Source organism: Chiloscyllium punctatum, chromosome 45 (assembly GCF_047496795.1).
Source record: "Chiloscyllium punctatum isolate Juve2018m chromosome 45, sChiPun1.3, whole genome shotgun sequence".
NCBI lineage: Eukaryota > Metazoa > Chordata > Chondrichthyes > Orectolobiformes > Hemiscylliidae > Chiloscyllium > Chiloscyllium punctatum.
The window spans coordinates 65,708,574-65,730,341 of NC_092783.1; the positions used below are offsets into that span (position 1 = coordinate 65,708,574).

At 40.0% G+C, this 21,768-nt stretch overlaps 1 protein-coding gene across 3 annotated transcripts in view; it reads right to left on the bottom strand.

Moving 5' to 3' along the window:
* Positions 1-1,829: 1,829 nt before the first annotated feature.
* Positions 1,830-21,768, bottom strand: part of LOC140467524 (striatin-interacting protein 1 homolog) — a 188,609-nt gene continuing 168,670 nt past the window's right edge. For all 3 annotated transcript variants that reach the window (XM_072563969.1, XM_072563967.1, XM_072563968.1), the window contains 3 exons: positions 11,500-11,604; positions 10,633-10,837; positions 1,830-3,607 (listed from right to left, as the gene is read on the bottom strand). In XM_072563969.1, the coding sequence (XP_072420070.1) occupies positions 3,360-3,607; positions 10,633-10,837; positions 11,500-11,604 (558 nt within the window). In that variant the 3' untranslated portion in view covers positions 1,830-3,359. The remainder of the gene's footprint in view (positions 3,608-10,632; positions 10,838-11,499; positions 11,605-21,768) is intronic.

The window sequence follows — 21,768 nt, forward strand, 5'->3', positions numbered from 1 at the left end:
AAGTAATTTTCCATTTTGCTATTATTTTCATCAAAATAGATCACCTCCTATTTATCAACATTGTACTCAATCTATCAGACTCTTGCCCACTCAATTAACCTATCGAGATCTCTTTGCAGACTTTGCTCTACCATTCATCTTAGTGTCATCTGTGAACTTTAACACACTAGACTTGATCCCCAAACTTTTAAATCATTATGTAAGTTGTAAACAATTGCAGTCCCAATACTGACCCCTGAGGTACACCATTAGCCACTGATCTTCAACAAGAAAATCACCCATTTATCCCCACTCTTAGGTTTGTTAGTTAACTAATCCTCTATCCATAATAACGCTGTGCATCTTTATATAATACAGCAATCTTTTGTGTAGTACCTTGTCGAATGTCTTCTGGAAATCCAAATTCACCACATCCACCAATTCACTGTTGTCCATGATGCTCATAATGTCCTCAAAAAATTCTACTAAGTTAGTTAAACATGACCTGCCTTTCATGAATCCATGCTGTATCTATCCAATGGGACAATTTCTATCCAGATATCTTGATATTTCTTCCTTAATGATGGATTCAAGCATTTTCTCAATTTGTGTAACAGCAGTTAAGCTCGATAGTGCATGTTTACTGGTTTGTGAAAGTAAAGATTTGTGAGAATAAAATCAGTGTTTATTAAGCAGGAATCTAAATATATTCAAAGTTTACCAGCACATCTGAGTCAGGGAATTTGCTAAACTTATCCTGGCCTTTGTTTTCTAAATGTATATTTAAAATAACATTTGAATGCTAGAAATACAATTCATCTTAGCAAGTACCTTATTAAAATGCCAGGTTTATAATTTTCATTTGCTGATTGATTTACCTTCTATTTGTAGTATTTTCATTCAGTTTTGTTCACCAGATAATTAGCAGTGAAGATTACTCTAGGCAATTTTGCACTGATTAATTCACACTTGTCGAAATTGATCCACAAAACTAAGATGGTAATAGCAAAACATACTGGAAATACTCAGTTCAAACAACCCCTATGGACAGAAAAAATGTTAATGTTTCAGATTGAGGTTCTCTCCACAGATGCTCCCTGACCTGCTGGCTATTTTCAGTATTTTCCGGTTTTAATTCAGATTCCCATCATTTGTAGTTTAGTATTAGCTTTCACAAAACAAAACATTCTGATCAAATCGGGGAGACAAAGTATTGAAGAAATCACTTCGGGCAGTAATGTTGATAAAATGTTCTGAGTTAGTGTCTCAAAATCCTCAATTTGTTGACAACATATCAATAGATACCTAGGTAACTAGTGACTTGTTAAGATTTGAAATGCACTGCCTGAATTTGTGATGCAGATAGTTATTCCTTTGTAACGAGGGTTCCGTTCCTCATAGCTCTACGAATGATGAAATTCTCCAGTGCACAGCCTGTTAAAGATAGGTTAAAAAATCACAGATACATGATTTTTGCTCATGGATATTGATTCTTGTTGCTACTTGTATTTTTTTTAACCCAGATAGGCAAATTCACAATTTGTGATTTCATGGATACAGAACGTTTACTGTAGAGTCAACCAATGCCTTCAAAAGAAAACTTGATCATCATCTGGAGGGAAAACAATTACAAAGCTTTGGGGAGAGATGGGTGAGGGTGACTAGGGGAATTGATCTTGCAAAGAATTGTCATTGGCACAACAAGCCAAATGTCCGTCTGTATGCTACAACCATTCTATGATCTTACGAACATTTCACTTGATTAGCTACAGTTACCATTGCAAAGAAGTTAATGGCAGAGTGCTTTTTGTTGGTTAAGGTTCCTCTCTCCAATAATGGAAGCAATTCACTTTTCTCATTTGCTTTTTAATCAACTCCAACTGTTTAACTTTGTGATTGAGCAACCTTTTTACATTCAAAGTTTACAATTGTTCATGTCCCTTTCAACTATTTTTCATCATAATGGTCATTTTATGGCTCTAATCTAATCCTTCTGATTATAAGAATGAGTACAACTCTTATGTGCATTAGTAGCTTGATGAAAAAGAAACAGGCATATCTTTAGATCAGTTCTGATTAAATAATGCATTCACCAAGTTGATGAAACACAAAGCAAATAAAAATACATTTTTAAAAAGATTATGAACACCAGTAGAGTGATGGTTCTCCATGTGTTTGACACTGGAAAAATAACACAAAGAATTTATGTGGGTATACAGACAACAAATATGCAATCATTTCCTATTTAGATCAGAAATTGCATGTCAGTGGAGTGAATGGAAAGGGATCAAGTTCATTAGGATTTGATACAATCGGAATGGTTGGAATTAATAGAAAGAGTTCAATTCTCTACATTCTCCAAAAATGCTGTTGGAGTTCTGTGAAGTGGGATTGATTTGATTCTTTAGAATACTGGTCTTAAAATAGGTGTTTGACTTTTGCAACTCGACTGAACATTGTGAAGACGCAACATGAAGTCTCAGAATTAAGATGCTCAGTGGTATTATGGCACGAAGGAAGCCATTCAGCCTATCTTGTCGACACCAGTTCCTCAAATGAGCATCATCATCCAATGGCACTCTCTTGCTTTTCTCCCCCACACCCTTACATACTATTCCTTTCCAAATAATCATTCAGTGCCCTCTGAATGCTTCAATTGAACCGGTTTCCATCACATTTTCAATCACTGCCTTCCATAAACCTAACTATTCACTAAGTGAAAAAGCTTTTTCACACATCACTTCAAAACAATTAAGGTTCCACTTAACAAGATATTTGTACTAGGGCCAGAAAATCTTGCATTATATATTCAACAATTAAATAGGAACAATGCAAATATATATATAAAAACTAGAATTCTATGAGAGGTGGTACATATATTGAAATTCTTGGTTAATATTAGCAACAAGTAGACACAAACATAAAACAACATTTTACGGCATTACCTTTTCACCATAGTTAATGATCAGTCAATTAACTCCCTGTGGCTTGAAAGGTTCCTCGACTGCTACTACTTTCAATTCTTTCATCACCTTTCCCACAGACCGTAGCTTTTGGAGTTATGGTTGTCCTCTGGTACCTCAACCAAGTGTTTATTCATGTGTGAAGCTAAGTATGTTATTTAACAATATGAGTCATGACAGGCCCAAAGATATCCCACGTAATTACCACATAAACACTTTCCAACAGATACTAGTGACTTGGTATTCAGTTTAGCGTCACATACAATAGTTGGGAAGAAAATCTGCTTTGATTCCCATCATCAATATGTCGATAAATAAAATCATTAGATCTCCCAGCTTACAAAATGTAGTTCACGAAGACAGTGATTATTACACAGTTACAGAATGATTGACTATGATACAGAATGGAGTTGGAAATTACTGAAGAAGCTCCTCCCAGCTGATTGGCTTTGAGAATACTTCCCTCTCAAGCCACAGGTCATAGTTCATTTGGAATTCCTCTGGCAGTACCAGCTGCTGTCCTAGTACACTCTGCAAACAGTTATCCACTGGAGCAAAATCAGGATTACTTGGATTTTTATCATATCTGCGACTATTAAAACGTTCAATGTTGGCTCTCAAAGCACATTCCTCAGCTTGAAAATCCCACGGACGGGCGTCAAGGTCTAAAAATAACATTTTGAAATTAGAATACTAAATTAAAAGCTATTATCATTTAAAATGGACTTTAAAATATAACATTTAATTCACTGTCAATGATTTAGCTTTTTATAGGATAACAGATCTCAACTGTTCAAGTTTAGAAGATGATAGCCCTTTGACCTCATCATTCCAGAATGTGACTTCCATGAATTTCCGATTAAGCTTACAGATCCAAATGAAACTTCCACACAAACATGTAACTGCACTTGAAGTTCTATCGTAAAGAATGCAAGAATGAAAAATACAGCACTACCTTCATACTTCACTGGCAGGTCAGCCTAGAGTATATATTTAAGCATGATTAAACTGGAAGTCCAGACAGCTCCTAGATTTCAGTCTGCCTTGTGACACTATCAATCCCACTGTGTATCTCCACTGTTAAAACTTCCACGTGAAAACGCACGACATGAGCATCTTCACCAAACAGACTGCAGTGATTAAAGGCAGAGGTTTACGAACTTCTCAAAGGGAAAACTGAAGGTGACCAATAACTCCTAGTATTGAGAGCAAAGGCCATATTACCCAGAAAGAATACAAAAACAAACTTTTAGGGGTACAAATAATCATGACGACCAATGAAGTACTTCAATGGAGAAAGGTCATTTTTAGATGTTTTCAGGAAAATGCAGCATTAAGACATTATCTTTTTATGTTTGTGTATTTTTAATTATGGACTGAAATGGAAAAAGGGCTGTTTTAAAAATCATAGCTTGTACAACAGATTGCGGCACTTTTAAAAATTGTGTTACAAAAAATCATTGTAAATGGAGTTCACTCTGTTGCTTTGTTCAAGCCGTGGAGGAGTTTGATGCAAATGGGATGTTACCAAGGTCTGAACTCAAAGGATACGTACAAAGTATTTTTCAGCCAGAACAAGTAGCTGACTGGTTTGTGGAGTGGTGACCAGTTGTCAATTTCAAAAGTTATCAGTCTGCCAACAACTATATGGTTGACATCTGGGTTATGAATGATACTTCCAGAAGCCTTCAGACCTCGAGAAGGGGAAGTGGTAACTTTCTCTGCAGTAGAAAAATCACTAAGCCTACAGAAAGCCACTTTATTTTCCCTCAACAGTAACCATAAGCTAAAGCTTCCAACAGAAACCAAGAGACTTTACAATTAAGGTACCAGTTTACCTGTGCCTCCTGTGAAGAAGAGAAAAAGAACCTAGAGAAAAGTAATTAAAGAACTTGAATAAAAAAAAGATGTAATCACTTTGATGGGATTATACTATTGTCCACCCCAACAGCTACTGAGACATTGAGGAACAACTACGTGAGAAGATTACGGAAGATTTGACAGGGTTGTCATAGTGGGTGACTTTAACTTTCCCATATTCACTGGGAATTCTTAGTGCAGAAGGCTTTGTTAGGTGCATCCAAGACAGTTTATTGAAACAGTATGTGGATAGTCCAACCAGAACAGACTTTATACTGGACCTTGTACTCGCTACTGAGCTAGATCAGGTGACTGACTTTTAAGTGGCAGAGCAGTTTGACACAGTGATCACAACTCCTTTAAGTTTTAAGATTGCTATGAATAAGGGTAAGTCAGGAACTTGTGGGTACGTACTAAATTGGGGGAGGGCAAATTATAACAGTATTAGGCAGGAGCTTGGGAGAGTTAACTGGGAGCAGCTGTTATCAGACAAGTCCGAATTTGACATGTGGGAACTGTTTAAAGACCTGCTGATGAGAGTTCAAGACCAGCATGTTCCAGTAAGGAGGACAAGGATGCAAAGGTAAGGAACATTTTTTAGATTAGATTAGATTACTTACAGTGTGGAAACAGGCCCTTCGGCCCAACAAGTCCACACCGCCGCCGAAGCGTAACCCACCCATACCCCTACATGTACATCTACATCTACCCCTTACCTAACACTACGGGCAATTTAGCATGGCCAATTCACCTGACCTGCACATCTTTGGACTGTGGGAGGAAACCGGAGCACCCGGAGGAAACCCACGCAGACACGGGGAGAATGTGCAAACTCCACACAGAGAGTCGCCTGAGACGGGAATTGAACCCGGGTCTCTGGCGCTGTGAGGCAGCAGTGCTAACCACTGTGCCACCGTGCTGCCCTACATGAGGGAGGTTGTGAATTTGTCAAAATAAAAAAAAACGTATGTAAGGTTTAGGAACCTAAAATTGGACAGGGTCCATAAGGAATGTAAAGAAAGCAGGAAAGAACTCAAATAGGGAATTAGAAGAGCAAGGGCCATGAAATGACCTTGACAAATAGGGTTAAAGAGAATCCAAGGCATTCTATACTGACATTAAAAACAAGAGAATAACTAGGGAGAGGTAGGACCACTCAAGGATAAAAGAGGGAACTTGTGTTTGAAAGCAGAGGATGTGGGTGAGATCATTGCATCAGTATTCACCCATGGAGAATAGGGAGATTAGTGTGGAGCATGCTAATATGTTCTGAGATCAAGAAAGAAGTGGTGTTGGGTCTCTTGAAAAGCATTAACGTTGTTAAGTTCCCAGGGTCTGATGGTATCTAGCCCAGGTTATTTGAAGGCAAAAGAGGAGATTGCTGGGTCCTTGACCAAGATCTTTGTATCTGCACTAGCCACTGGAGAGTTCCTGGAGGACTGGCAAGTAGCAAATGTCGTTTATCTATTCAAAAAGGGAAACAGGGATAATCTAGGAAATTACAAACCAGTGAGTCTCACATCGGTGGTTGGGAAGCTAATGGAGAGAATTCTTAGGGATATGATTTACAAGCATTTGGAAAAGTGTAGACTAATTAGGGACAAACTAAATTGAATTTTTTGATGCGGTAACAAAGGTGAACGAGGAGGGTAAAACAGTGGATGTTGTCTTAATGGATTTTAAGAAGGCTTTTGACAAGGTCCCTCGTGTAGGCTCAACCAGAAGATTAAGATGCATGGGATCCACGGTGACCTGGACACTTGGATTCAAAATTGGCTTGAACAAAGAAGTCAAAGGGTAGTGGGGGAAGGGTCTTTTTCTAGCTGGAAGTCTGTGACTATTGGTGTTCTGCAGGGATCCATACTGGGACCTCTGCTTTTTGTGATGTACATAAATGAATGGAATGAAAATATAGATGTGTGGGTTAGTAAATTTGCAGACTCACACAAAGATCAGTGGAGTTGTGGATAGTGGAGAAGGTTGTTCAAAGGGTACAGCAAGATATCAGTCAGTTGCAGATATGGGCAGAGAAACAGCAGATAGAGTTTAATCCAGACAAGTAACCAGAAGAAGAGGACTCTGTATGGTAAGGATTTTTCTTTTCTTTTATATATTCAAGTGCATTGTTTGGGATTAGTTAGTTGAGTTAAAACTAAGGCGTACAATGGTAGGGGACCTCAGACCTGTGGCATGTGCCTCTTGCTTGATGTGGGAGCTCAGGGACATGGCTGATGTCCCTGACTCTTACACTTGCAAGAGGTTTGTCCAGCTGCAGCTCTTGTTTGACTGCATGATGGTTCTGGAGCTGCGGATGGACTCACTGTGGAGCATCTGCGATGCTGAGGAGGTCGTGGAGAGCACGTTTAGTGAACTGGTCACACCACAGTTAGAGTTGCTGAGGGAGACAATGAATGGGTGACCAAAAGACAGAGAAAGAGTAAAAAGGCAGCGCAAGTGTCCCCTGCGGTCATTTCCCTCTAAAACAGGTATACCGTTTTGGATACTGTTGGGGGAGATGGCTCACCAGGGGAGGGCAGCAGTTGCCAGGATCATGGCACCGTGGCAGGCACTGCTGTTCAGAAGGGTGGGAAAAGGTTCGTAGGAACATAGTCATAGGGGATTCTATTGTAAGTGGAGTAGATAGATGGTTCTGTGGCCGAAAACAAGACTCCCGGATGGTATGTTGCCTCCCAGGTGCTCGGGTCAGGGATGTCACCAATCGACTGCAGAGCATTCTAAAAGGGGAGGGTGAACAGCCAGTTGTCGTGGCGCATATAGGCACCAATGATATAAAGAAAAAATGAGATGAGGTCCTGAAAGCAGAATTCAGGGAGCTAGGAGAGAAGTCAAAGAGGAGGACCTCAAAGGTAGTGATCTCGGGATTACTACCAGTGATGAAGGAAGGGCTGTAGATGTCATATACATGGATTTCAGTAAGGCATTTGATAAGGTCCCCAGGGTAAACTAATGGAGAAAGTGCAGTCACATGGTGTGCAAGGTGTTCTAGCTAGGTGGATAAAGAACTGGTTGAGCAGAGTCAGAGAGTAGTAGTTGAAGGGAGTTTCTTGAGAAATGAAGAAAGGTGACCAGTGGTGTTCCACAGGGATCAGTGCTGGGGCCACTGTTGTTTGTAATTTACATAAAATTACCTGGAAGAGGGCACAGCTGGTATGATCAGCAAGTTTGCAGATGACACGAAGATTGGTGGAGTAGCAGAAAGCATAGGGAACTTTCAAAGAACACAGAAGAATATAGATAGACTGGAGAGTTGAGTGGAGAAGTGGCAGATGGAGTTCAATCCGGGCAAATGTGAAGTGAAGCATTTTGGGAAGTCTAATTCTGCAGCGAGCCATATTTTAAACGGAAGAGCTTCGGGAAAAGTTAATGAGCAGAGAGATCTGGGAATTCAGGTCCATTGTATGCTGAAGGTGGCTGCACAGGTACACAAAGTGGTCAAGGAGGCATGTGGTATGCTTTCCTTCATCAGACAGGGTATTGAGTATAAGAACTAGTAGGTCATGTTAAAATTGTGCAAGACTTTTGTTCGGCTGCATTTGAAATACTGTGTACAGTTCTGGTCGCCACATTACAAAAAGGATGTGGATGCTTTGGAGAGGGTGCAGAGAAGGTTTGAGGATGTTGCCTGGTATGGAAGGTGCTAGCTATGAAGAGAGTTGAGTAGGTTAGGATTGTTTTCATTACAAAAAAGGAGATTAAGGGGGGACCTGAAGGGAGGCCTACAAAATCATGAAGGGTATAGACAGGGTGGATAGAGATAAGCTTTTTCCCCAGGGTGAGGATTCAATAACAAGAGGTCACACGTTCAGGGTGAGAGGAGAAACGTTTAAGGTGGTTACACGCAGCAAATACTTTACACAGAGGGTGATAGGTGCCTGGAATGCGTTGCCAACAGAGGCAGGAGAGGCAGGCACTGTAGATTCATTTAAGATGCATCTAGACAGACGAGTCGGTGGGGAGTACAGGGATATACAGATCCTTAGGAACTGGGCGATAGGTTTAGACAGTGGATTTGAATTGGCAGAGGCCTGGAGGGCCGAAGGGCCTGGTCATGGGCTACAAACTTTCATTGCTCTTTGTTTTTTGAAAAAGGATGAGATGCTGTTATTTGGGAGATCAAATGTTAAGGAAAAGTATACAGTTAACGGCAGCACCCTGAACAGCACTGACGTATAAAGGGATTTTGAGACAATTGCTCCCTGAAAGTGGCCACTCAAGTAGACAGGGTGGTAAAGGCGGCATATGGCATACTTGCCTTTACTAGTCAGGGCACTGAGTACAAGAGTCAGGTAGGCATGATGCCACTTTATGAGACTTTGATTTGGATGTACAGAGTATTGTATTTAATTTTGATCGCCACATAACAGCTTTGAAGGGGGTGTAGGAGAGGATTCCCAGGATGCTGCCTGGATTAGAAGGTATGAGCTATAAGGAGAGCTAGAAAAACTCTGGTTATTTTCTCTGAAGTGGCAGAGGCTGAGGGGAGACTTGATTGAACTTTATAAAACAAGGAGATGCATCGATAAGGTTGATGGTCAGAATCTTACTTCCTGAATTGAAATGTCTGATACTAGGAGGAAGGTTCAAAGGAAATGTGAGGGGCAACATTTTTTTTTACACAAACAGTGGCAGCAGTCTGAACGCGCTGCCAGTGATGGTGGTTGAGGCAGATACATTAGGGGCGTTTAAGGGACTTTTAGATAAGCACATGAAAATGCAAAGAATAGAGGGATATGGACTAAGAGCAGATGGGATTAATTTAGTTTGGCATCATGTTCGGCACAACATTGTGGGGTGAAGAGCCCAGTTGTTTGTTATACTGTTCTATCTTCTATGAAGAACAGCAAGTCCTGGCAACCAAAAAGATAATCTCAGCAAACAATGTGGACTGAGGATACTGAACTTCATTCTATCTTTTCCAAATCTACTGGTATTCTGAGGATGTAACTAGTAGCGTCGATCGGGGGAGCCAGCAGACGTGGTTTATTTGTACTCCCAGAAGGCTTTTGACATAGTCTTACTTAAGAGGTTAACATGTTCTATGTTCTATGTTCTAAGAGGTTAACATGTAAGATTAAAATGCATGGGACTGGAGTAGTGTATTGAAATGGATTTTAAAAATTGGTTAATAGACAGTACAAATGGCTCCTATTCTGAAGGGCAGGCAGAGATTAGTGGGATTGGTACTCAGATCCTAGCTATTCACAATATATGTTAATGATTTAGATGAGGAAACTAAAATTAATGTCTCAAAATTCACAGATGACATAAAGCTGTGGAAGGGTGAGCTGTGAGGATGCAGTGTGATTTGGACTGGCTGAGTGAGTGGGCAAATGCATGGTAGGTACAATATAATGTGGATTAATGTAAGATTATCCACTTTGGTAGCAAGGTTTTCAGTTTTAGCTTTCTGCAGTTGCTGGGATCTTGAAGCTGAGCTGGAAACACTTATTCCTCTCTCTATTATAGCTAAAAGCTGGGGTTCTCTTCCTGCTGCTACAGTTGCATGTGTGACCATCCATTTTATTGAATTTGCCTTTGTTTAAGATGACAGATGAATTGGGGAACTTTTGCATTGTTTGATAAATCTTTAACCTTTGTGACAATTCCAGGAACAATAGAGTTTGATATCCAATTTATCCCAACAATTTAAGGATGTCTTTCCAGGAAGGAAGTCATTTACAGGACAAAGATAACAAAGATTAGAGCAAAATTAACCATAGCATCAATCTTTTGATTTCTACTGTAAAAGAATGAAATAAAGTAAGGTTTATATTTCTAATTTTTTTAAGTACAAACATTAGGCACATACCATTCCCATAAGCCCAGTCATCATTCAGTCGATGGCGCACCTTCTGATAGATTGCAGACATTGTCTTCATATTGCTCTTCCGCCATTGCCGACCTAAGTATTTGGTCTGTACCTTCAGCAACTTCAGAACATATAACTGCATCATGGCTTGTTTCACTTTGAGTGCTCGTTTCAGGATTGGAGCTGACTTAAATACCACCAGCATCTATATAATGAAGAACGAATATTCACTGAAGGCAATGAATGAGAGTCAGTTTTTAAAAACCCCTCATTGTAGAGTAGCATTTTACACAATTTCTCACAATTTCTTAAACCACAATTTGGTAAGCACTTAAAATTCCCAAATATGTTGACATGATAGGTTACTGAACTTATTTTATATTTTATGGATTTACAGCTGTTACTTAGTGTTGAATAAATATTATGGTCCATAGTGGGTCCTCATATCTGGAAATTGTTGAAAAGCCACTAATATGATTCACTGACAAACATTCAAGTATCCACTGTATTCATCGATCCTCTTTCTAAAGACTGAATGCAATATTTTGCTCGTCTAAATACTTAACATAGCGTTGTAGAGTACAGAGTGCAATAACAGACCTTTTATCAAATGGGAGTACAAGCAGGCACAATAAATTTCAGGTTCTCAAGAGGGTCATTCTCCTTTTATTTTTAAGGTTTCACCCTTCACTTTCCCACTGAATTGGGGCTTTTAAAATCTAACAACAATGGTAATGTAAAACAATGAGAATCTGCTTATGTAGGTGCATCAGAAACAGCACACCAAGTGAACTGCTATCTGCATCTTTGCTTTTACAATTTGAAAGGAGTTGTATTTAAATGTACAGTTGACATGCTCAAACATACCATTGTCCTTGAATGTTTCCATTTGGTCAGCTTATTGAGGATTCGAAGGAGGTTTATGCATGAAAAGAGATTCCTCCAGCAGAACTGGTTATTATCACCTGTTTCCTACATGGGACAAACAAATTGAATAAATGTTTGAACATTCACTCAATGAAACCAAACACATTAAATTGCCAACAATAGCTATTATGAAAAAACAAGTTATTGAAACTTATTGTATGTCATGTTTACACTGTTGCTTGTAAGTAATGAGAGAGGTGTATGAGTAGATGGCATGTCTCTGGGGTGTGTATACAAGATGAGATGCAGCTAGCAAAACGCTGCTGATTGGTTTGTGGAGTTGTTAATGCCAAAGGTGAGCACCCTGATAATAGCTACGTGTTTGAACAGTTTGTCGGTATGAACAGTACTGACAGAAGCCTTTGGTTGCTGAAAGGGCAGGTGTTGTCTCTCTCCTTCCATTAAAATACTAAAGCTACCAGTTTTTGTAAAGCTTTGCCATTAACCAGCAAGTTAAAGACTTTATAATTTGCTCTGTGTCACCTGTGAAGAGGCAAGAAAACCTGAAGGAAAAGATCAGGGTTCTGAAGGACTTGGATTTCCTTTTAACTCCAATCAAATCTTGAAAACTGGTGTTACTGAATTGGTTCCCCAGTATTTTACTTCCCTTCTATTCTTAGTACCAGTGATCTTTTGCTTGTCTATGTGTAGGAGGGTTTTAGAAAGAGGTCAGAGTCAAACCTACATGTCAACAGCTCATAGTTGTTCAGCTATACTTTATTTATTTGTATTAAATAGTTCAGAAACCTGGTCTATGTTTTCTGTTAACCTGAGTCCACCAGACAGGTAAATTGGAGATATTGCACACTTTGACAAAATCTTTACTTTTTGTAATGGCCCTGGGAATAGAGGGCTTTGATTTCCAATGTACTACTCCATCAAGGCATATCAATAAATTTTTCTTTGTACAAATTTTAAAATTAGTCTTCAGAAAAATATAAAACTGCCTTTTGACAATTTCTTTTAAATGGAATGTGATTGTACTCGGCAAGGCTGGAATTTGCTTATCCCTAATTGCCCTTGAACCAAGTGGCTTGCTCGGGTTTTCAAAGCGTAGTGAAGAGTTAGCCACATTGCTATTACATCTGCACATAGGCTGGACCAGGGTAAGGATGACAGATTTTCTTTTTCAAAGGACAATAAATGAACCTCATGGGTTTTACAACAATCGATAATGGATATATAATTCCAATTAGACTAGCTATTTTACATTCCAGATTGTACTGAATAAAGATTTTCCAGTTACTGTGGTTAGATTCTAATCCAAGTCTCAAGAATGTTAGGTTAGAGCTCTAGATTAGCAGTGAGACTTCACCAGTTTCCTCATTTCCCCTCCCCCCTTCTTACCTCAGTTTCAACCTTCCAGCTCAGCACCATCCTCATGACTTGTCCTACCTGCGAATCTCCCTTCCCACCTATCCACTCCACCCTCCTCTCCGACCTATCACCTCCATCCCCACCCCCATTCACCTAATGTACTCTTTGTTACCTTCTCCCCAGCACACCCCCCCACACCCCATTTATCTCTCCAACCTGGATGATTCCTGCCTCTATTCTGATGAAGGGCTTTTGCCCGAAACGCCGATTTTCCTGCTCCTCGGATGCTGCCTGACCTGCTGTGCTTTTCCATCACTACCCGGATCTAAACTCTAGATTAGCAGTCCAGTAACTTCTAAATCACTGTTCTCATAGACCGTCCAAGATGTCCTCATTCAGTACCATCAGCTAAAGAATGGGAGAATGTTGCTGCAGAAGTTAATTGAAGCGTGGAAAAACAATTAACATTATAGGGAGAATCCTTCAAAATGAGTTGCAGCTGCAAAAAGCATTTTGAGCTGTGCAAAACTAGATCAAGGGTTGACAGTTACCACTATTTCACTGGTAATGATATATTTGAAGAAATAAATTTGAGTTACTTACAGACTTTTCACAAAATCTTGATGCACTGATTTTGATGTGGCAACAAGAGTTGAAGCATTGCTCTAAAAGGTAAAATCGCCATAGTCCTTGAGGACAATAGAGTTGCTCTCTCGTTAGCGAGAGAGCTGATTGTGGTGGTTTAACCTGAGGGTCACCACACCTCAAGTGAGGGGAGAGGTTGAGACTGCAGGAACATCATGGCAATTTCAGCTAGTGTGGGAATTGAATATGCACTGTTGGTATGACTCTGTATCACAAAATAGTGTTCATTATATTTTTCGGCATACTGTCAGTAATTGTAAAAGTAAACCAGAATGACAGATGTGCAAGTTGAATGTACATACCAATCTTGGGATTTTGAATCATAGAATCCCTACAGTGCAGATATAGGCCATCCAGCACATTGAGGCTGCACAAACCCTCTGAAGAGCATGCCACACAGATATCCCGTATCTCCCCTCACCATGTCCCCCCTCCCCCACACACTACCCAACCCCCATCCCTGCAACCCCAAATTTGGCGTGGCTAATCCACCCAACTTGCATTCCTGGAAGCTATGCAGCAATTTAGCATGGCCAATTCACCTAACCTGCACATTTTTGTACTGTGGAGGAAACTGGAGCACCCGGTGGAAACCCATACAAACACAGAACTTGCAAACTCCTAAACAGGTTATTACCAAAGGAATGTGCAAATGAGATGTGTACAGATGGGATAAAACTTGGCTTGGAAACTCAAAGTTGGAATCTATTATTTGTGGAAATTCCTTGCCATTGAAATATGTAAAGTTCAAGGAAAGGAAAACTGTAGGATATTTTAAGTTCATTTGATTTGGTAGATAAAGCATTAATGCCTAAATGACTGGTCAGATACTGAAGAAGTGGATGATCAAATGCAGCAAGATGGGGACAATACCCAGGATAGGTGAAAACTGGCAAGCAACATTCACATTAAACAAATGCCAGGCAATATGCATCTCCATTAAGATACAATCTAACAATGCAATGGCATTACCATCACTGAATATCCCACTATCAACATCTTTATCACTGAACTAGAAACTGAACTATACAAGCCAGACTGTAAATATAGTGATTGCAAAAGCAGGTCAGAGGCTAGGAATTTTGCAGCAAGAAACTTACTTCCTCACTCCACAAAGCTTGTTCACCATCTTCAAGGCACAAGTCAGGGTGTGCTAGAATACTCCCCACCTTCCTGGATCAATGCAGCTCCAATAAAACTCAGGAAAATTGACACCATCCACAAGAAGCTTTCTCCATCAGCCTACCATGGGGAACCTTATTAAACATCTTACTGAAGTCAGTGTATATGACACCTACAGTCCTTCCCTCAATCAACATTGTCACTTCCTCAAGTAATTCTATTAAGTTGGTAAGACATGACCTTCCCTGCATAAAACCATGCTGCTAAGGTTTGTGCAGCCTCAATGTGCTGGATGGCCTAAATCTGCACTGCAGGGATTCTATGATTTTTTTAAGATTAGATTACTTACAGTGCGGAAACAGGCCCTTCAGCCCAACAAGTCCACACCGACCCGCCACCCACCCATTCCCCTACATTTACCCCTTCACCTAACACTGCGGGCAATTTAGCATGGCCAATTCACCTGACCTGCACATTTTTGGATTGTGGGAGGAATCCCACGCAGACACAGGGAGAATGTGCAAACTCCACACAGTCAGTCGCCTGATTCGGGAATTGAACCCGGGTCTCTGGCAATGCGAGGCAACAGTGATAACCACCCTGCTACCGTGCCGCCCACAAAATTCTAAATCCCAAAATTGGTATGTACATTCAAATTGCACATCTGTCATTCTGGTTTACTTTTACAATTACTGACAGTATGCCGAAAAATATAATGAACACTAGTTTGTGATACAGAGACACACCAACAGTGCATATTCAATTCCCACACTAGCTGAAAGCCCATATTCTTCCAAATATAAATAGATCCTATCCCTCAGTATCTTCTTGATCAGCTTTCCTACCACTGATGTCAGGCTCGCAGGTCTATAATTATCTGGAATATCCTTGCGACCCTTAAACAAGGGGACAATATTAGCAATTCTCCAGTCCTCTGGGACCTCACCAGTGTTCAAGGATGTTGCAAAGATATCTGTTAAGGCGCCAGCTACCTCCTCTCTCACTTCCCTCAGCAACCTGGGATAGATCCCATCTGGACCTGGAGACTTGTCTACCTTAATGCCTTTTAGAATACGCAACACTTCCTCCCTCCTTATGCTGACTTGACCTAGAGTACTTAAACATTTAACCTTAACATCCATCATGTCCCTCTCCTCGATGGATACTGATGCAAAGTACTCATTAAGAATCTCACCCATTTTCTTTGACTCTATGCATAATTTCCCTTTGTCCTCGAGTGGACCAACCCATTCTCTAGTTACCCTCTTGCTCCTTGTATACAAATAAAAGGCTTTGGGATTTTCCTTAACTCTAATTGCTAAAGATATTTCATGACCCCGTTCAGCCCTCTTAATTCCTCGTTTTAGATTGGTTCTACTTTCCCGGTATTCTTCCAAAGCTTCATCTAGACTTTATGTATGCTTCCTTTTTCCTCTTAGCTAATCTCACAATTTCACCTATCACCCATGGTTCCCTAATCTTGTCATTTCTATCCCTCATTTTCACAGAGACATGTCTGTCCTGCGCTCGCATCAACCTCCTCTTTAAACACCTTCCACACATCAAATACGGAATTACCATCAAACAGCTGCTCCAAAATCCACATTCCGCAGCTCCTGCCAAAGTTTGCTTTAGTTGGCCTTCCCCCAATTTAGCACTCTTCCTTTAGGAATACTTTCGGCTTTGTCCATGAATATTCTGAAACTTAAGGAATTGTGTTGTATATTCCCGAAGTAATTTCCTACTGAAACTTGAACCACCTGGCCGTAGGTCTGGAGTCGCATGTAGACCAGACCATGTAAAGAATGCAGTTTCCTTCCTTAAAAGATACTAGTGAAGCACATGGGTTTTTCTGACATGGTTTCATGGTCATTATTAGAACCTTATTCTAAGATTTTTAGTGAATTCAATTCAAATGAATTCCATCATCTGCATGATTTGAACCTGGGTCCCCCAAACATTACCCGAGTCTCAGGATTTAACAGTCCTGCAATAACACCACTAAGCCGATACTTACCCATATACTGTTACTGATTTGTTTCGTTCAGTCTATATGGAGATTACTCACCAAGTTACACCTGTATCTTTATTTCTTGCATCTCTAATTCTCTGTTTAATGCCTTCCCCAACATTACCACTACAGTGTAGGGGTCTACATCCATACATCGACCTGTGGACTAATGACTAGTTATTGAAATCACAGGAAGCTGAACAGCTTGAGGCTATGGACAAGATTGGCCAATGCCTTCAGATTTCAAACAGCTCAGGAAACCTTTAGCAGGAAATGACTTTAACAAAACAGTAGTAGGGCTGAAAGAGGCCATGAAATGCCTTGGCAAACAAGATTGAGGACAATCCCAACATGTTCTATACATATATGAGGAGGAACAATGTAAGAATTAGGAGTAGTAGACAATTCAGCTGTTCTATCATGACTGATCTTATACTGGTTTCAATTCCACTTTCCTGCCTTCTCCCCATTGCCCTTTATCCTGCTTTATCATCAAAAACGTATCTATGTCTTTTTTGAATCTGTTGATTGATTCTCCCTCCACTGCCTCTGGGGCAGTGAGTTCCATACATTCACAACCATGACAGAAGTAGTTTCTCCTCATCTTAAAACCTACCTCTTCTCGCTGTATATGTACTGAGATGGATTAAAAAATTGATAACACATAGGAAACAAAGAGCAGGAATGAAGAGGCTTTTTTCTGAATGGTAGGTAGTGACTAGTGGAATACCAGAAGTATTGGTATTAGGACTCTAACTATTCACAATATATATTAATGATTTAGAAGGGACATGGGGAGACCATGCATGGAATATTGTGTGCAGTTGATTCCCTATCTGAGGAAGGATGTTCTCATTAAAAAGGGAGAGGAGTGAAGGTTTTTTTCCCCAAATGGATTCTTGGGAATGGTAGGACTGACAGCTGAGGAGAAATTGAATTGATTAACATTGTAATTACTCTTGTTTGGAAGAACGAAGGGGATCTTGTAGAAACCTATCAAATTCTAACAGAGCTAGATAAGTTAGTTGGAGTCAGGATGTTCATGATGGTGGGGGAGCCCGGAACAAGGGACCATATTTTAAGATAAAGGATTGTGACGTGAATAAACCTTTTTCATCCAGAGAGAGGTGAGTCTGTGGAATTCACTACCACATGATGTGGATGATGCCAAAACATTTAAGTATTTTTGCAAAGGAGGTAGACACAGTTGGTAGCTAAAGGACTTGGGGGTACAGGTGCATAAAACATAGAAAGCTAGCACACAGGTGCCGCAGCTAACCAGGAAGGCTAATAAAATGTGAGCCCTCGTTCAAGGTGGTTGGCATATAACAGAAGGGATATATTACTGCAATTTCACAAGGTAGTGGTGAGACCACTTTAGAAGTTTTCTTCCCCTTATTTAAGGAAAGATATCATTTCATTGGAAGCAATTCAGGGAAGGTTCACTCCGATGACCCCTGGTCTGGAGAGATTGCCTTATGAGTAAAAAGTTAAAAGGGTTGGGACTCTCACTGGAGTTTAGATGAATGAGAAAAAAAATCTCATTGAAACATATCGAATTCTTAAGACTTGACAGGGTAAATGCTGAAAGGAAGTTTCCCCTCACTGGAGAATCTACAACCGGGAACATACTCTGGGAATAAAGGGCTACCAAGTTAAAACCAAGATGAATTGGAACTTCAGAGAGTTGTTTCTTTGCAATTCCTTGCCACAGAGAGCTGTGGGTTCATTGTTCTTATAAGGTTGGGATAAATAGATTCTCGAGCAATAGGGAATTAAGGATAACATGGAAAGTGCAGGAAAATGGACGTGAGGCATATTGGAAAATGTGAGGACTGCAGATGCTGGAGTACCAGAGTTGAAAAATGTGGTGCTGGAAAAACACAGCAGGTCAGGCAGCATCCAAGGAGCAGGAGAATCGACGTTTTGGGCATAAGCCCTTCTTCAGGATTCCTGAAGAAGGGCTTATGCTTGAAACGTTGATTCTCCTGCTCCTCGGATGCTGCCTGGCCTGCTGTGTTTTTCCACCGTGAGGCATATTGGATCAACCATGATCCTGTTTAATGGCAGAGCCTACTCCTGTTCAACTTTTATGTTTCTGCATGTAAATTTATCACTAAAGTAGATATCATCCTCAAATTGAGGGACAGCTCATGGCATTGAGGAAGTAGAGTATTCCAAATCACAAACAACTTGCTCTAGCAAATAAATTGTCATGTTTTTTTCTGGTTCTTTTGATTACTATTCTATCACTGGAAAGATTTTCTCATTTATTCTCATAACTGTAAATGCTTCTATGTAAATCTCCCCTGAACATCCCTACCTGTGACCTTTCCTAGGTCTTAACAGAGAGTGTCTATTTTTAAGTCCGTTTTATCAATCGAGTCTACCACCTTCACTTATGTGCCTTTACACATCAAGAAGTTTATTTATTCCTGCACACCTTCAAAATAGTACAATCTAATTTATGTCATTTTAGTACTGTATTGTTCGTTCCTCCAAAATAATGATTTAACTTGTTCTAAGTTATTTTACTGATTAGAGGCTCTGAAATATTTTACTTTGTTTGCTGCAAAATTTCATATATTACCCATGAATTACATAAATAAAATAATTTAATGCTGCAGACAACTGAAGTGTTTTTAAAAATACAAAGACATCAAGGTACTCATTTATTTTCCACATGGGAGTAATTACATTTAACATTGGACAAGTTTTTAAAGAATTGACAATAGTGAGTAGAGTGAGTTCTTTTTGGTTATATGTTTTATTGATTAAAATTGAAAAGTATAAAACAACGGTACTAACTTAGCCTGGAATAGTGTTTATTAGAGCAGTAAGACTGGGCTATTTTCTGATCTGTAGATTGTTTTTTTTATATAGTATATTTTTATTAAGAAAAATAGATTTTTAAATACAAAACAATGCAATTCAAAACAGTACAAAACTAAACCCAAATAATAAAAAAAATTCCCCAACCCACCCTCCGATACGAATGTATAAACATATATAGAGAAGTATAAAATTAATAAAAAAAACCTAAACTAGCTATTTAACTAAATAAATAAATACCTAACAACAAACAAATAAATCGTAATAACTCAGCCCAGCTAAACAAAACACTCATACATTCACAGTTCCTCCTCCCTGGATATTGGACGCATGAAACACAATTGTTACAGCTATATAAAAGCCCTTGTTAGTGTGGCAGATAAATCTGTGTCCAGGTATTTCAAAAAGGGTTGCCATGTCTTGTAAAAATTCTCAGTTTTGTGGTGTACCATATTTGTGAGAAAATCCAGGGGAATATGCTCCATAACAATCTTCTGCCAACCTGACAGGCCTGGGGGTTTTTCAGATATCCAACCGAGCAAGATATTCTTCCTTGCACAGAACGTAAGAATATTGAAAAGTTTTTTTCTTATGTGCGTCTGCAGGAAATACAATGGGTAGGCCCAAAAGGAGAGAAGTAGGGTCCTTCTCTATCCCTACACCTAAAATCCTCCCCATTGCACCGACTACAGCACTTTATATGTTTGAAGCCTGTCACAAGGCCAAAGATAATGGGTAAGAGTGCCCGTGCAGACCTTGCACTTGGGACATGCTGAAGATATCCCTGGTTTAAATTTTGATAAACGGTCTGCGGCTAAGTGGACCCTGTGGAGAATCTTCAACTGTAAAGGATGGGTCCTATTGCAAATTGATATCTTCCTTGCAATCTCCCAAATATCCTCCCATGCCTCTGAAGAAACATTAACACCCAGCTGTCTTTCCCACATCTTGCAGAGTCAATCAGACTCATCTGAGGTGGCACCCCCAATTGGTGACATAAAGTACTGACAGAGAGTGTACTCTTAGCTTTCAGTACCCCTCTTTCTATATCAGATTTGTAGGGATCCATCAAAAGTGTGGTCTTTTTTTGAATAAAATCCCTAACTTGAAAAAAGCAAAAGAGGTCTCTATTAGGTAACTCGTACTTCCGTACTAACTGATCGAAGGACATCATTACATCTCAAATAAATCACCCATGCAAGATATACCCCTAGCTGCCCAACATTTAAATCCTGAATCTATCATACCCGGTGGAAAACCCAGCATACCCACTAAAGGTGTAAACAAAGATGTTTTACCAATATTACTTTCCCTCTGCCGAATTGCCCTCCATGCTTTAACAGTATTGATGACTATTGGGTTATGGCAATATTCCCTAACTGTCCTCACCTTGTCCAAAAACAACAAACTGGTAAGGGGACACCTTGCCTGGAAGGCTTCGATATCTAGCCATATTGAAAGAGGGTCCCCACAAACCCAATCACTCACGTAGGTCAAAAGCGAGCTTAACTGGTAATTTTTAATGTCCGGAAGGTCTACTGGATCTCTAGATTATTAAAGTGCAAAAATGGCTTTGAGTAGAGCGATGTGGTCCTCCTGTCGTATGTAGGAGATCAGGGAGAGTTTCCATTTTACTAATGATTATGTCTGCAGTAAGTATGTTTGGTTACGAATCTTATCAGATTGCATGGATTGGTTGCAGCACAATTAGAGGCAATAAGGAAATTACAAGAGCTAGAGTGTGTGGTGGATGGCAGTTACAGGAAGGGAGAAAAAACAATTGTACAGTCAGGTCAATGGGTTGGAGTGGGAGGCAGGTAGGACAAGAGTCTCCTGTGGCTATCTCCATCTCAAACAAGTATGCTATTTTGGAAAATGTAGAAACTGATGGACTCTCAGGGGAATGTAGCACGAACAGCCAAGTTCCTGGTACTGAGACTAGCTCTGATGTAACAAGGGGTACGTCAGGTTCCAAGTGACTAACTGTGACAGGGACTCTCTAGTCAGAGGCACAGACAATCATTTCTATGGCTGACAGCGAGAGATCAGAAAGGTGTGTTCCTCCCTGGTGCTAGGATCAAGGATATCTCAGAGACAGTGTAGAATATTCTCAATGGAGTGGGACCAGCAGGTCATTGTCCACATTGGAACTAACGACATAAGAAGGCAAAAGGATAAGATTCTGCAGGGAGAATATAGCAAGTTAGGCAGGAACTTAAAAGGAGGTCCTAGAGGGTAGTAATATCTGGATTATTCCTGATGCCAAGAGCTAGTGAGGGTAG